The sequence below is a fragment of the Dasypus novemcinctus genome, chromosome 11, assembly GCF_030445035.2.
Source record: "Dasypus novemcinctus isolate mDasNov1 chromosome 11, mDasNov1.1.hap2, whole genome shotgun sequence".
Classification (NCBI taxonomy): Eukaryota; Metazoa; Chordata; class Mammalia; order Cingulata; family Dasypodidae; genus Dasypus; species Dasypus novemcinctus.
The window spans coordinates 11,788,811-11,807,032 of record NC_080683.1 but is presented as its reverse complement, the minus strand read 5'-3'; the positions used below and the strand labels follow the sequence as shown (position 1 = coordinate 11,807,032).

At 37.1% G+C, this 18,222-nt stretch overlaps 1 protein-coding gene across 1 annotated transcript in view; it reads left to right on the top strand.

The window, feature by feature from the left end:
* KIF6 (kinesin family member 6) overlaps window positions 1-18,222 on the top strand; it is a 484,487-nt gene that overhangs the window by 168,367 nt on the left and 297,898 nt on the right. Inside the window, exon 7 of the mRNA XM_058306677.1 lies at window positions 3,550-3,756. Within this exon, the coding sequence (XP_058162660.1) occupies window positions 3,550-3,756 (207 nt within the window). The remainder of the gene's footprint in view (window positions 1-3,549; window positions 3,757-18,222) is intronic.

The following is an 18,222-nucleotide window of genomic DNA, read 5'->3' as shown; positions in this document are numbered from 1 at the left end:
ACTACTTCATGCAGAAAATATTTATGAGACGATAGAAAGCTGTAGGCATGGACTCTTATAGTATATTACTGCACTTTAATTACAGATTCCAGAAATACAATTCAATTTGATATAAATCTCACATTTCTTTGAAATGTATCCACTCTTCCAATATTCGTTAATGTTCCACATTTTACTGTGATTTCAGCATACCAGTTTAGAAGCTAAAAAAAGCTGTTGGGGATAGTCGCTGTACTATTCCTTTCTATCAATTGTCAATTTGACTTTCATTACAGTACTGTAGGATTTATTGTTGTGTGACTATAACAGTGAAATGAAACCCATGTTTAAGTTCTGCAAATAACTTACAGTCGCTTCCAAAACACCTCAACTTAGTTTCTAAATTTGAGTTTGTGGTTTTACATGCACAGCTATTTGCTGATCCACTTTAGCATGCAAAATCACACACTGGCTAGCTTTGGTTATAGTTCTTGTGGTAACAAATAATGGGTCAAATTTCAGCCCAATTAACTCACTAGCTATGGCATCATTACTAAAACTATGACAACATTTTGACATCTGTGTATATTGCTAATTGGTATAAATCAACTGTGATGTATATCAATAATTTACAGAAACAATTTCTGGTTGAAATAGCATCCAAATATGTTGGTCTGTCTACGTGCATATGCATTCATATTGAAATTCTTGGATAAAATCTTACACTGCATAGGTGAGGATGAGAACACATTTACTAATATGGTCATGCATTTGAAATATTTTTTTAGTTTTTCATTGTTTGAGAGAATGATACAGTTAACTCATCATGCATAGAACTGCATTTTGAGTAAAATTTCTTTCTTTCAAAAAATTAAAACAAAAAAGTACAGAGAATAATGTGACTAACACCCATGTTTTTATCACCTGGAATTTACATCTTATTAAAATATGTATTAAAAAAAAAGAAAAAAGGGAAGCGGACTTGGCCCAACAGATAGGGTGTCCTCCTACCACATGGGAGGTCCACGGTTCAAACCCTGGGCCTCCTTGGCCCATGTGGAGCTGGCCCATGCTCAGTGCTGATGTGTGCAAGGAGTGCCCTGCCATGCAGGGGTGTCCCCCATGTAGGGAAGCCCCACGCGCGAGGAGTGCATCCCATAAGGAGAGCAGCCCAGTGCAAAAGAAAGTGCAGCCTGCCCAAGACACAAGGAGAGCTGACGCAGCAGGATGACGCCACAAAAAGAAACACAGATTCCTGGTGCTGCTGATAAGGATAGAAGCTGTCACAGAAGAGCACACAGTGAATGGACACAGACAGCAGACAACTGGTCGGGGAGAGGGAGGGAAGAGGAGAGAAATAAATAAAAATAATCTAAATATATATATATTTAAAATATTACAGATAAATTTGAAGTCTGCTTGTTGCCTAATCAGGCCCTTTCACCTCTACCCCTTTCAAAGGCAATCACTATCAATAATTTGCTGTATCCTTTCAGTCTATATTTTTATACTTTTAATGACATAATTTATAGCTTCATGAACAATACACAATTTTGTTTTTTAGTTATGTAAATTCTATCATAGTGTTCATATAATTCTTTACTTGTTGTTTTTCCTCAGCATTCTATTTTAGAAGTCTATCCATGTCAGTCTATCCAAAATTGCTTTGTTTTAACTTTCTCTAGTACTCTTTCTATGGTTCCATTGTTTGAATTATTCCACAACAGATGTCCACTTAGATGTGCATTTTGCACCAATTTCTTGCTATCCAAATGATGTTGCTGTGAATCAATGAATCTCTCTCTACATACATATCCTGGTATACCTCCCAGATTTCTCACTAGGAAATATACACATCTCTCCCTGTGTCTTCATCAGCATTTGCACTTGCTTTGTAAGACTTCATTATTTTAAATTTTGGTCAGTCTGATGTGTGTAAAATAGTTGATTATAATGGTTCTAATCTATGTAGTTCTGATTATTTGTAAGTTTGAGCTTTTTTTCCCCAAATATTTATTTATCAATTTCACGTTTCCTCTTTGTGACCTATTCATATACTTTGTCCATTTTTTCCTAAGTTTTCTTTTTTCCTTTTGATTCGTGGGTGTTCTTTATTTCAAATATTAATCTTTTGTCAGATGTATTTATTGCAAATAACTTCTCTTAGTCTTTTAACTTTATGGTAAATTTTATCATGGAAGATTTTAAAAATTCTGAATTATTTAGTGAAATATTTAAAATCAATTCCTTTTTTTGCATTTTATATGTTATATAAAATGTAAAAAAAATCCATTACTCCCTTGGATTGATTAAAATATACATCTATATTCTCTTATATTAGTGTTACTTTACCTATAAGGCATTAACTCATTCTGGAACTTATTTATGTGTATGGTATAAGAAAGCAATCTAAACTTATTGTTTTCAAGATGGATAGCCAGCCAGTCTAACACCATTTATTAATTGTTTCATCCTTTCTCCACTGTAGGGTAATATCACCTCTATCCTAAATGGAGTACCTAAAAGAGCACAGCCTGTTTCACTGATCTATCTGTGTGCTCCTGCACCAACACTACTTAAATTATTATGGCTTTTTGATATACCTTGATATATGGCAGAGCAAGTTTCCTTTCCTTGTTCTTTCACAAAATTACTTTTTGCTATATTTGAATATTTGCCCTTCTATATGATTTTAAAAATCAGTTTGTTTTCCATGTTCCCCAAACAAAACCGGTAGAATTTTTATTTCAATTGCATTGAATTTATAGCTTAGTAGAGTGATTGATTTTGAGTTTTACCATCTTTAAATGGTATGCTAATATATATCACTGCATTTATTCAGGTTCTTTTTTTGTGTCTTTTAGTATTGTCTCATTATTTTCCCTATACAGTATATATTTTTATAAGATTAATATCTCGTTATATGATACTCTTTGTGGCCATTATGAATAATAGTTTCTGATTAGTTGTTGCTGGTTATTAGAATATCATTGATTTTGCACTTGATCTTGCATTCAGCAACCCTGCTGTTGCATTTTCTATGTAGACTACCATATTTCCTGTGCATAATTTTAATTCTTCATATTATTATTTCTTGTAGTTCTTTTTCTTATTTAGTGCATTGGCTAGAACTTCTAGTGCAGTGTTGGGTGGTAGCAGAGATAGTAACCATCCTTGTCTTTGGGTTGAATTGTGATACTCTCTTAATATATACATTCCCTTGAGATTAACATTAAGCATTTTCAATATCGCTACCCCAGTTAAGGTATAAATAATAGTTATGTAATAAAATTATCATATTGGTAAGAAGACCCAAACTTAACCTCATTAGAACTCTTTTCTAACCTTCTGAATCAGCCTATCCACATCTGTTAACACTGATCCATTCAAAAGGTAATTTGTTGGAAAGAACTCATTTTAAGATTCTCAGCTATAAGGGTTTTGCTCCATTTGATATTGTTGGCTTCATGGGAAATGTCTTATCATTAAAAATATAAACTTAAATCTCTTGGTATTCTTCAAGAATTCTAATTGTTCAAATTATTCTTCTTTGCAATTTCTTTTTTATAGACTCCTATGAACCAAGCTTCAACCCGTTCCCACTGCATTTTCACTATTCACTTATCAAGCAAGGAACCAGGATCAGCAACTGTCCGGCACGCCAAACTCCATTTAGTTGACCTGGCTGGCTCAGAGCGAGTTGCAAAGACCGGAGTAGGGGGACAGCTCCTGACAGAGGCCAAGTACATCAACTTGTCACTGCATTACTTAGAACAGGTAAAATGGTCAAAGTAGAGAGTAACTACAGCTACAATTTGTTGAATTCATATTTATCAGGCATTCAACTCTTGTTACACATACAGCATTTCATTTAACCACAACAGCCCTTCGTTGTAGATATTAATTATTACCCCCTTTTACAGATTTTGAAATTCAGGCTCAGTAACTTCCCATGGTTACCCAGCTAGTGGCGGGGTAAGGATTTAAATCTACATTTGCTTGGCTCTCAAATCTATGTGCTTTTATTTTCACTATGACTTACTATGTTTATTATAAAAGTAACAGTAGGTGTGAATATAGGTAATAAATGGCCTCCTGGGCCTATTTTTTTCAGGCTAGTAGATTAGCTATGGGAACATAACTTTAAGGATTTTTTAGCTTCTGGTGACTTCATCTAGTTGATTATTTTGGTTCTGTGATGATTCTCTTTGCCCTCTATAACGTCTTTTCCCTACTCCAAATTGACTACAGTTCAAGCTATTTCATGCACTATTTTAAATTTATGAATTTAATTTCAAGGATAAAAAAAATTTATCTGCATTTAACCAAATGAATCTCTAGGGAAAAAACATTGCTTATCTTTAAAATGAATGGATTGAATTAGATAAAGATGGAAACTATTTTCAAATTCTAAAAAATTGAGAGAGAGACATGTTCAAAAACTGGAGTGGGAGAGTACAAAGTATATTGGTGAGGCAGAAGGACTTGTTCTTAAAGTTAAAGGCTGAAAGATTTGAGAAAAAAGCCCATTTTAACTGCTGAATGAACCCTTTAGAGACTGACATTGTCCTGATGCTCAATGCTTTGAAATGGTCAAGTGGGCTGGAAAAGCTAAATAAGAGCAGACCAAGGGAGCCCTATCTGAAGGAGGTGTGCACAGTCAGGCTCTGACCCCATGCATCCCAGCAGTGTAGTGCCTGGTGATTAAGACCTGGTAGCATTCAGATCAGTAAAATATTTCGGATGAGAGTCAGCATTCCTGAGCATTTTCTTGCTTAGCTCTTCTACACTTATTATACTCAACAGAGCTTCTACTTAATATGGGGACACTCATAGAACATCAATATGAAAACATAATGGACTATATTCAGAGTGCTTTCTTTCAAAGAAATCTGTCTACTTATTTCAGATGGTAGCACTAGCTGTTTTAATTCCCATTATGTCCATCTGTTCATACAAAATTATATTCATCAGTTGAATCAGACTTCCAACCAATTGTAATCACTCGAGAGAAGTGTTCTGCCCCAATCCATTTTTATCTTCATTCAACACAACCTTTTCAAGCTGCTACTTGTCACTAAAACTTTTCCTCACCCCACATTTCTTCTCTTCAAAATTCTTATAACAGCCTCATGCAAATAGGCTTGCTGGCTTTGTGGCACCTGATTTTCTGTATAAATAATTTATTTATTTAACAAATATTTATAAGGAATTATGATGTACCAAAGACAGTGCTGGGTGCTAGGAACATAGTGACGAACAAAGTAGAGATAGCCCTAACCCCAAAGAGCCCATGTTCTGGTGCAGGGACATACATTAAATAAGTAACAAGAATGCTGCTGTAATCCAGGTAAGAACTGTGAAGAGAAAGAAAAAGGAGTAAGGCGAGCTTGTTCTGGGGACTGTGACTTAGACTGAGGGATGTAAGTTAAGGGAGGTTTCTCTGAGGGCATCATATTAAGCAGAGAAGTGAGCCAGGCAGGCATGGAGGTTGGAGCATGTCAGGTGGCAGGAACTGCCGTCTCAAGCCTGATGCAAACCATAAGTGCATCAGCCCTTAGTGTCATTCCAGGGGCATCAGTCTACTCAGGGTCTCACACATGTGAGATCCTTGGCTCTCTGTATGCAATTTATCTATGTCATATTCACCCAGTGCATGAGTTGATAACCATTTCCACTAATACACAAGTACTTTCACAGGAAGTCTGAGATTACAGCATAAAATAATGGAGAGAGGAGGAGAAGAGATGAGCTAAAGTGGAAAGAAACTAAGTATGGAAAACTGCATGTGTGTTCATGTGGACATGAACACATGGGTTGAGGAAGTCTAGGAGTAGTTGCTAGAGAGCAAATATATGAGTAGAAGAGAACCAATGAGTATAGAGTAAGAAGGAGAAGGGTGGATAGATATTGGAGTAACAGAATAATAGACTTTTATAATCAAATCCTCCATATAGCTCTTAATCTTAATGAAGCTAATGAGATTGGGAGGGCAATATAATGTAGTTTAACAAAGTTCATTCGCTTATTCATTCAACAAATGGGTGCTATGAACTGTTAGGCAATGGGTTAAAAGTATGATTGAGGGAGCATAGTGAGAACATGATGATGCGTTAGTCAGGAAAGGCACAGCTCTCATTTCAAAAATGGGGAAACTGCCAAAGCCTGCCTCAGGGACCTGCTATGGGGGTCAACAGACAAGGCAGTACTTCACAACTCCTAGGAGGGTGAGGGACAGAGAGACGAAAAAGCTGAAACAAACAAACAAAGAAATGTGAGTTACTAAGCCTCCTGGCTACCAGGAAGTGCTCCCCCCTCCCACCCTGACTGAAAGGGGAGCAGAGGTCTTTCTCCTTACTGGCTGTTACAAGGGAAAACAAATGGGGAGTCAGGGGGGCTTTTCTTCAGTGAATTTGACCAGCAGAGTCCACTTTGAATTTTAGCTCTGGCCAGATGAAAACAAAGGAAAACAGAGAAAGCTACACCTCTGCAGAAAGGTGTGCCAACAAGCGCCGTTTGCTGGTCTGTCTGGAAATTACATGGACAGAATCTGCTTTTAGCACTTTCTTTACCCCACCCCTGGGAGAAAGGCTTTGACCCATTTATGAGTTCCTGCCATGATTTGGGTGACTTAAGCTGGGCAATTTTAAAGACTTTGGATAAGTTGAACCAAATGTCAAAGAGCTGTGAAAAAATAGTAGGCAAGAAAGAGAAATTGGCCATCAGAGTAAATTCACCAACATATCAGATGCCTAGACATCAGCATAAAATTACAAGAGCTACTAGGAAACAGGAAGAGATGGTCCAGCCAAAGGAACAAACCAAATATCCCGTAAAGATTCAGGATTTGATACAGTTAATGATAATGACACAACTCTCCTAAATCTTTTAAAGAATTGAAAGAAATATGACTAAAGAAATAAAGGATATTAAGAAAACACTGGGAGCATAAAGAATAATTTGAAAGTCTCCAAATAAAAGTAACTGACCTTATGGAAGTGAAAAACACAATGGATGAGATTAAAAATACATTAGAGGCACATAAGAACAGATTTTAAATGCTTGAAGACAGAATTAGTGATTTTGAAGACAGAATTGGAAAAGACAGGAAATCAGAAAGAGAAGAGAATGGGAATTGAATGACAATGCAAAACACAAGAACATATGTATTATCAACATCCCAGGAGGAGAAGAGAAGAATGGAAAAGGGGCAGAAAGAATATTTGAGGAAATAATGATTGAAAACTTCCCTACCCTTATAAAAGACATAAACATCAATATCCAAGAAGGAAAATGCACCCCAAACAGAATAAACATAAATAGACCTACTCCAAGACACGGACAATTCAGAATGATAAATATCAGAGATAAAGAGAAGGTTTTGAAAGCAACAAGAGAAGAGCAGAGCATCACAAACAAGGGAAATTTGATAAGATTAAGTGCCGACCTCTCATTAGAAACCATTGAGAAGAGAAGGAAGTAGTATGATGTATTTAAGGTATTGAGAGAAAAAAACTGCCAACCAAAAATTCTGTATCTGACAAAGCTGTCCTTCAAAACTGAAAAGGAGTTCAGTGTCTTCACAGACAAACATAAACTGATAGAATATGTTACCAAAAGACCAGAATTACAAGAGATACTAAAGGAAGTGCTGCAGCCTGAAAGGAAAAAAACAAAGTTGAGTGATTCAGAGAAGAGTATGGAAATACAGACTATTAGAAAGAGTAAAAAGATAAACTATAGTATGATATGACAACAGAAAGCCAAAGGTCAAAATGGGTGAGGTAAGTAATGCCTTTATAGTCATAACATTGAATGTTAATGGCTTGAACTTCCCAATCAAAAGACACAGACTGATAGAGTAGATTTAAAACTATGAACCATCTATACGTTGTTTACAAGAGATTCATCTCAGATGTAAGGACATAGCCAGGTTAAAAGTGAAGAGTTGGAAAAAAATATTCCATGCAAATAGTAACCAAAATAGAGCTGGAGTAGTGATACTAATATCAGATAAAATAGATTTTGAATGCAAAACTGTTAAAAGAGATGAAGAAGGTCATTATATATTAATAAAAGGGGAACTTCATCAAGAAGAAATAATTATACTAAATATTTATGCACCTAACCTGAGTGTCCCAATATACATGAGACACACACTGGCAAAGCTGAAGGGAGAAATAGATGTCTCTACAGTAATAGTTGGAGACTTCAATACACCACTCTCAGTATTGGATAGAACATCTAGACAGAGGATAAATAAAGAAACAGAGAACTTGAATAATATGATAAATGGACTAGACCTAATAGACATCTATAGAGCATTGCACCCCAAGACAGCAGGATATACATTCTTTTCAAGTGCTCCTAATCCAAGAAGATCCTAATCCAAGAAGAGCCACAAGACAAGTCTCAATACATTTAAAACAATTGAAATTATACAAAACACTTTCTCTGGCCATAACAGAATGAAGCTGGAAATCAATAATGGACAGAAAAAGGGGAAAGTGATAAATATATGGAGATTAAACAACACACATGGAGATTAAACAACACATTCCTAAACAGTAGGTCAAAGAATAAATTAGAAGAGAATTCAGCAAATATCTTGAGATGAATGAAAATGAAAACAACATATTAAAACCTATGGGACACAGCAAAGGCAATGCTGAGAGGGAAATTTTTGGCCCTCAATACTTACATTAAAAAGAAGAGCTAAAATTGATATCTAACTGCACACCTGGAAGAACTAGAAAAAGAACAGCAAACTAATTTCAAATCAAGCTGAAGGAAAGAAATAGTAAATATCAGAGCAGAAATAAATGAAATTGAGAACAAAAAAAACAAAACAAAACAATAGAGAGAATCAACAAAACCAAAAGTTAGCTCTTTGAGAAGATCTATGAAATCGACAAACCCTTAACTAGACTGACAAAGAAAAGAGAGAAGACACAAATAAATAAGATCAGAAATGAGGAGGGACATTACCACTGACCCCACAGAAATAAGAGAAATGATAAGAGGATACTGTGAACAACTGTATGCCAAAAAATGAGAAAATGTAGATGAGGTGGACAAATTCCTAGAAACACATGAACCACCTACACTGACTTTAGAAGAGATAGAAGACTGCAACAAACCAGTCATAAGAGAAGAGTCATCAATAACCTCCCAAAGATGAAAAGCCTGGGACCAGATGGCTTCACAGGTGAATTCTACCAATCATTCAAAGATGAACTAATACTGATCTTGCTCAAGCTCTTGCAAAAAATTGAACAGGAGAGAATGCTACCAAACTCATTCTATGAAGCCAACATCACCCTAATACCAAAACCAGATAAAGATCCTACAAATAAAGAAAATTACCAATCAGTATCTCTAATGAATGTATTAATAGATGCAAAAATTCTCAACAAAATACTTGCAAACAGAATCCAAAAGCACATTAAAAGAATTATACACCTCTGTCAAATAGATTTTATCCCAGGTATGTAAGCATGGTTCAATACAAGAAAATCAATTAGTGTAATAAACCCCATTTATAAATTGAAGAAAAATCACATGATCCTCTCAATTGATGTAGAAAAGGCATTTGACAAAATATAAGATCCTACAAATGAAGAAAATTACAGATCAATATCTCTAATGAGTATATTAATAGATGCAAAAAATTCTGAACAAAATATACTCTAAAAGATAGTAATAAAAGGAAGCTTTCTCAATATGGTGAAGTACATATATGGAAAACCTACAGCTAGCATTGTACTCAATGATGAAAGATTCAAAGCTTTCCCACTAAGATCAGAAACAAGACAAGGATGCCCACTGTCACCATTATTAAGTATTGTGCTAGAAGTTCTAATTAGAGCAATTAGGCTAGACAAAGAAATAAAAGGCACCCAGATAGGAAAGGAAGAAGTAAAACTTTCACTAGTCACTGATGACATGATCTTATATCTAGAAAATCCTGAAAAATCCACAATAAAGCTATTAGAATTAATAGACGAGTTCAGCAAAATGGCAGGATACCAGGTTAATACACAAAAATCAATAGCATTTCTACACACTACTGATGTGCAACCTGAGGAAGAAATCAGAAAAAAAATTCCATTTATAATATTGACTAAAACAATCAAATACTTAGGAATAACCTTAACCAAGGACATAAAAGACCTGTATTCAGAAAATTACAAAACATTGCTAAAAGAAACTGAAGAAGACAAATAAATGGAAGGACATTCCATGTTCATGGATTGGAAGATTAAATATCATTAAGATGCCTATTCTGCCGAGACTGATTTACAGATTCAATGCAATCCCAATAAAAACCCCAACGGCATTTTTTGCAGAAATCAAAAATTTAATAATCATATTTATTTGGAAGGGTAAGAGGCCTCAAATAGCAAAAAATATCTTAAAAAAAGAAGAAAAAAGTTGAAGGATTCTCACTTCCTAACTTTAAAGCATGTTACTTAGCTACAGTGGTGAAAACAGCATGAACAGATTGACCTATGGAACCAAATCAAGAACCCAGAAATTAACCCTCACTTTTACAGCCAAACGATTTTTGACAAGTCTATTAAGCCCACCCAGCTGGGCCAGAAAAGTCTATTCAACAAGTGGTGCTGGGAGAACTGAATAGCCGTATCTAAAAGAAAGAAAGAAAACTCCTATCTCATACCTTATTCAAAAATTAACTCAAAATGGATCAAGGACTTAAATATAAAAACAATTACCATAAAACTGCTAGAAGAAAATGTAGGACAACATCTTCAAGATCTTGTGGTAGGTGATAGTGTCTTAAACCTTATGCCCAAAACACAAGGGGAAAAAAAAGATAAATGGGACCTTCTCAAATTCAACACTTTTACACCTCAAAGGACTTTGTCAAAAGTGTAAAAAGGCAGCCAACTCAGTGGGAGAAAATATTTGGCAATCACATATCTGATAAGGGCTTAATTTCCATGATATATAAGGAGATCATACAACTCCACGACAAAAAATTATCAGATTAAAAAATGGGCAAAAGACTCAAAAAGACAACTGTCCAAAGAAGAAATGCAAATGGTGAAGAAACACATGACAAAATGTTCAATGCAAATCAGAACTACAATGAAATACCATTTCATACCTGTTAGACTGACTGCTATGAAAAAGTCAGAAAACTGTAAATGTTGGAGAGGATGTGGAGAGAGAGGAACGCTTATTCACTGTTGGTGCGAAGGTAGAATGGTACAGCCACTGTGGAGGACTGTTTGGCAGTTCCTAAAGAAGTTGAGTAGAGAACTGCCATGGGACCTGGCAATACCATTGCTGGGGGTATATACTCAGAAAACTGAGAGCAATGACACAAACAGATATCTGTACACCGATGTTCATAGCAGCATTATTCATGATAACCGGAAGTTGGAAACAACCCAGAAGTCCTTCAACTGTTGAATGGATAAACAAATTGTGGAGTATACACAGGATGGAATATTATGCAATGGTAAGAAGAAATGAAGTCATGAACCTGGAGGACATTATGTTGAGCAAAGTAAGCCAGACACAAAAGGACAAATACTGTATGATTGTCCTATTATGAACTGAATATATTATGTGAAATAGAAATATATTACATGAAATATGAATATGGGTAGAATTGCATATATAAGACCATTTTTCTTGGAAACTGAACAAATGTAAGTCAATAGTATGAAATGTTAATATCAGACAAAAATAAAAACATTATACTAAGTGAAGTAGACCAGACACAGAGTACTACATATTGTATGATTCCATTTATATAAATCAATTTATAAAGAAGAAAAGAGATTAGTAGTTATGTAGGTCTAAGGAAGGAATGCTAAGGGGTTTGGAGTCTTTCTTTATGGAGTAATGAAATTGTTCCAAAGATTTTGAGATGATGAATATACAACATTGTGATTACACTAAAAGCCACTGATTATACACTATGGATATAACAGCCAGAAACAACAGCTGTATACAGTGGGGAAAAAGCACAGAGGGATTGAGAGGTAAGGAATTTTCTTGTTTGTTTGTTTTATATTTTTTATGATTATTATTGAAATAATGAAAATGCTGTAATAATTATTGAAGTGACAGATGCATAACTATGTCATTATAATAAATACCATTGATTATACACTCTGGATGAATTGTATGTTTATTAATATGTATTAATAAAAAATTGATTTGTTACTAAAAAAAAGTATGATTGAGAAAAAGCCTGTGTTATCATGTCATCCAGTGAAAGAGCAAAGCAGATAAACAAATACTTACAATGCAATAGAATAACTGCTCTAATAGAAATCCATATGTGTCAGTTATTAATTATGTCCTCTCTGTTTCAGTTTTATTATGTTAAATGGATATAGAATGGGAAACAGACTAGTAACCTGTCTTATGGTAATTTACCCAAACTGGTTATAGAAATTTCATGCAGAATTGTAATTGCCTTTCTGGCCAGTCATGAGACCTCACACCTGCTTGCAGGGTGCAGTGTTTTTTAGTTGAATGCACCTTATTGTGCTCATAAGTAAATAACTTTTCTATGCCAGAATAATTTTGATTTTGGAATTCTCCCTGCGTATGCAGTACTTTTTCCAAAAAGTTTCCCCAAAAAACATTTTAAGCCACAATAACAGGGTGTATCTTGGCCCTCGAAATCGAGTCCATGGGAGAAAAAGGAAGAGGGAAGTGCATACTTGTTCTAACTGTAAACCTCACCAAGTGCCCCTGTGTGACCCGCAGTCTCTATCAGCCCAAACACCAAGTGAGAAACCACTGGGAATGGAGAGTGTTTGCTCTGTACCTCCACAGAAATCAGAATCGGGGCTGCTTTCAGCCAGTTAGCCAACACACGTGAGACTTTGAAAAAGTTTCACTTTCCACTTGGCTTCTACTGCCTGTTATGCGCAGGAGGAAAACTACTGGTGCTAGGTGCCAGTGCCAGTTGTAACCACTTCTAATCGTTGTCAGTTTTCTGAATTCTTTAAAAGAAGGTCTCTTCAATTCATTAAACAATAAACGGAATTATTGATTCCAAGGATAGTTTCTAGGTACTAGAGCTATTATTAAGCATAATGTGAAGTTCTGCTCTTTGTCTCTTAAAGAATACCTTTGGGAACATTTGTCATTGTACTTATACATGAACTCCAAAAGGGAAGTAAATATTTTAAAACAGCAGGTTGTATGACCACCTTACAGAATGCCATTCAGAAGATAATTTGTTTCCTGCTCAATTTAGAGAGTCCAGAGCAGCCCGGCAAAATGTTATCTACTTCTGCCTCTCTCCCAAATACCTGCCATTTTTGTGTCACTCTGAAGATTTGTCTCTGCTGCTGATAGGTTACGCTTGTTATGTTATCTATTTCTTACGCCCCCTGGGCCATGCCTTAGAACTGCAAAGTTATCTGTGCAGGGTCCTCTTCTAAAGAAACGACCTGGGTTGGGTTCATATGACTATAGCAAGTCTCCAAAGGGATCCTGAAGAGCACACAGAACACTGCTCCACAACACTGAGTGCTTTCTGTTTTACTAAAAATTACCCCAGAAATGCTCTTTCTTGATCTTTAAAACATTTCTGTGAGATAGGCAGGCATTCTAATCCTTGCATAGGTACAGAACTAAGACTAATAAATTTAAGTGATTAAAGATCATACACATAGGGAAGCTAGATTCTGACTCCAAAGTCTGGATTCTTTCTCTTATCATGTACTATCTTCATTTCTTTCATTTTGTAAGACTATTTTCTAATCCATTTGCCCATTTTGGCCTTTAATTCTTTAATAATTTTAGAACACTCTCTGGAGAGGACCTTGTGTTTGCCTCCCAAGCATCCATTGTAGTGTGTAGCAGTCCTGTGGGTTCGGGTCACCTGGAACCCACCTCCAACTCTAGTAGCTCCCCACTGGTCTAAGCCAACTAGAGTATGTCTTTCTCCTGGATGCCATGGTTGGTTCACAGGTGGGTCCATGACCCAAGTGTGGTCCCTAGTAAAGTGCAGGACTTTTGTGTAATGAGAGGGAAGAAAAGTCATATCTCACCTGAGTTGTGAATAAGGAATTATGTAACATCAGGCTTTTGGCAGCTATCCCATGACAGTGAGGAGAACCAGACTTCTACCACATGGAAGGTAGAGCAAAGATATGGGTACGGTCTAGGTCCTTGGTGGTAGCATTGAGCTCTTAGATAATTTCTAACCTAAAACCTTCCCTATTTCAGTTATGTGAACCAATAAATTTCCCTTATGGTTGAAGCCAACTGGGAAGCAACTAGAAGCAAGCTAACTAATAAATCATTTAATTTAATATCAACAAAAAGTTTAATAAACATAGTCACCTTTCTGTCATGTAAGTTATCAGTAAAGTCGTTGAATAAAATAGATATCAATATTGTTTCCAGGAGCAAGGAAAAAACATGAACTTCAAAATACTTAGAATGTTGTTAGGCACTTAATTGGAGCTGTATAAACAATAAATGCACCCTCCCAGAACATCTTTAGACAAATTCCTATTTGGTCTGGTATTTGGTATTTGGATCTACCTTGCCTGTTTCAGAGATTTCATTTGTCCTCTTGGCTCTAAGGGCATGGAGCTCTGCTCAGTATCCCATGCTACCACCTTACCAGTCAGACTTGTGTTTGCCATGCTGCCCTTTTCCTCACCAGTTACACTGTAATTTAATCCCCCCAAATCTTACTTCCTACTTCCTAGGTGAAACAGATTAATCTACTCATTCACTTGTTCATTTAACAAAAACTTATTGAGCATACACTGTGTTAGATTTCTTAATTGCTGACTGGAAAATCCACTTTAGCTAATTTAAGCAGCATGGTATTTATTAAGCTTAAAGAATCTCAAGAAAGGTCAGAAAACTGAGCTCATATTCTGCTCAAACAGGAGTGAGCACCTGGAGACATGCCTAACCACACCACTGAACCCCTCTAGCCAAACATTCTTGTTATTCCCACTTGGCATTTGGGACATTAAGTCCTGGATTCCAGAAACTTCCCCATAGCTTCTTCAGAAGAATCAGATGCCTGTGCCACCGTGCTCTCCCACAAATCTAACCTCCCTGCATATGGCCACCTTCTCCCTCTGCTCACCTCCCACTTCCACACAGATGTGTCTGTTTAGTGGCAGCTAGGTCTCACGCAAAACAAGAGTTCAAGAGAGATTAGGCAGTGTAGCCTTGGCTTCCCAACCTTTGTAATATAAGAAGTAAAAAACTAGGATAGCAGTTGTCAAGAGAGCAAAGTGAGACAACTTAGTTTCTGCAACAAAAGCTGGGAGCTGGGCACTGTTCTAGGCAGAGGGCATATACAAGAGAAAAAGGAGACAAATTTTCTGGCCTTGTGGAGCAGAAATTCTAGTGAGGAAGCAGACAACAAACAAGTAAATATAATTTCAAATATAGGTAAGTACTAGAAGAAAAATATAGTTAGAGTGGGTGATTGCTGTGTTATTTGTGATAAGGTGTTCAGAGAAAGCCCCTGTGAAGAGATAAAATTTGAGCCAAGCTTTGAATGATGAGAAGCAGGAAACTGTAGAAAATCTGGAGCAAGAACATTCCAGGCAAAAGGAACAAGTTCCAGGGCCGTGCTGTGGGGCGAACATGGCCTGTGGGAGCAAAAGCCAGAAGGCCAATGTGCACAAGGGGTACATGACAGGAGGTGAGTTCAAGTAGATTGACAGGGAGGGGACCACACAGGAGTTGGATTATTAGCCTAAGTGTGTTAGGAAGCTCCTGGAAGGCAATAAACAGGGGAGTGACTTGGTATAACATATTTTTCAAAGATTCCTCTGGTTGTCATATGGAGAATAGACTAAGGGAGGGCAAAAGCAGAAGCAGGAGACTGATTGAAAGCCTTGTGTAGTTTGTTCAAGCCAGGAACCATGGTGGCTAGGACCGGAATGCAGCAGAAGAGGTGGTAAGAAATGGTCCAATTCTGGCTATGGTTTGTAGGTAAACTTATTAAACCAACCTGTTAATGGATTGGAGGCGAAAGGAAATAGAAAACGATGCCTAGGTTTTTGGCCTTAGCAACAAGGTGGATGACACCATTAATAATGGTTGGTAAATCCTGAGGAAGAATCAGGTTTTGGGGGTAGAGAGATTATCAAGAATAGACATCCAAGGGAGGTATACCGTTGCCAGAGAGATAGTAACTCAGGCAAGAGATTGAGGTGGATGATAGTAACTGTGGAGACATCAGATTATGTAGATGGTATTTAAAGCCAGGGAATTATATAGGAAGAGAGTATAGAGAAGAAAGAGAAGAGGATCAAGGACTGAGCCCAGGGGCACTCTATTTCTAACTTGGGAAGAAGAAAAGGAACCATTAAAAAAGAAGCCTAGGGAAGTGGCTGTGGCTCAATCAGCTGGGCTCCCATCTACCATATAGGAGGCCCTGGGTTCGAGTCCTGGGGCCTCCTTGTGAAGGCAGGCTGGCCCACATGCCTTGGAGCACCGCCTGGCCCACAAGCACTGTGGCGAGCCAACTCAGCAAGGTGACGCAACAACAACAAAAAAAGGGAGACACGCAAAAACAGAAGAGCCCACAGTGAATGGCCACAGAGAGTAGACAGCAAGCAACAAGGGGGGAGGGGAAATAAAATAAATACAGACACAGAAGAGTGCACAGCAAATGGACACAGAGAGCAGACAGCACGCAAAAAAAGCCACAAGGAGGGGTGGGATATATGTATATATATAAAAAGAAGCCTAGAGTTTTGAAGAAAGATAAAAACCAGGGAAATGTGATGCCCTGATTACCACCTAAATGAAATGGTTCCCAAAGGAAGCAATGAATGTCTGTGCTGAATGCTTAACTCAGAAGTCTAGTAAGATGGCAATCAATGCATTTGGCAAAATGGAGATTGCTGATAACCTTGGAAAGAGCCTTTTTAGTGCTATAATGGGCAGGTGGACAGGAATGATCCAGATGAGGGAGAGAAAGTATTTCAGAAGAAAGAGGAGTAACTATAGGCACAAAGTAGGTAAGGGAAGAGGGAGAGGATGGGGAGCTGGCCTTAGTCAAAGGAGGAAAGACAGCATCAGGGGAATTTAATGATGGGGCATGAGATAGTTCTGGTTAGGTTGCTTGTATTTTTCTAGTTCTGGGAGAAAGGTGGCCATTAGTTCAGACTGAAGGTGGAGGTGAGGGGGTTGAAGAGTATGGATAGAAGTTTGAAGAAAGAGGGGAAGGTGTGAAGGCCTCATTTCTGAAAATGGAAAATTGATTTTTAAGAGGAATATAGGATTGCTGGTTTGTAGCAAAATCTGTGGTTATGAATTTAAAGCAAGACTGATGGCATACTTGTATGTTTTGTTCAAAATGGCCTTTAAAAAATGACATTCCCTCTGTAAACCAAAAGTGTGCAAGAGGTTCTGATGATGGGAATTATACCTTTGGCAGGAGGCAAGACTAAAACAATGGCAGGTTTGGGCCAAGGTATTTTCAGTAGCCAGGGTCTTGTGATGCTCTGGAAGTCACATCTATGGTAACTTCCTCCTGCTTCTTTGCAGTGGGCATCCTAACTCTTGATTCCTCTTCCCAGGATAGTCCCTGGTGACTTCCTTTGGGGACACACCCAGAGCAGCCATTCATGAGTCTAACATCCAACCATCTAATACAGCAATACAAAAATAATACCTTCCTATTCAGTACCTGGGAAACTCATGAAGACTAAGACATGCAAACCTCAGTTAACCAAGGCAACTACCCGTGTTACTTACAATGATGGCAAATATGTATTTAGTGCTATGGGCTGGGAACTATTCAAAGTAATTTGTACATTTTAGTTCTTTTAATCATCCCAACTACCTAGAAGGTATCTACTATTTTTATCCCTAATTTATAGTTAAGAAGACTGGGGCAGAGATGTTGAGTAACATACTCTAGTTAGGCTGGGGCTTGGGCCTGGACAACCTGGCACCAGAACCTGGGCTCTCAACCGTGATCCTCTACTGCCTCCATGGTTCTTATTCACTGTTCTGCCTCTTATGCCTGGAAGATGGGGGCAGATGGCTCAATTTTCATAGGATTAAAATAATCTGGCATGATTTTGCTCTTGTTTTTAAGCAAATTTTCCACCAGCTGAATACAGAATAATAGCATACTGAATTTTGTACAAGTTATTTCATCTGTCCAAAAATGACAGGCTCTACAATACCATGTTTATGCTACATTTATTTTATTCCATCTTCACCGTTATCACACTGAATGTTGTTAAAATA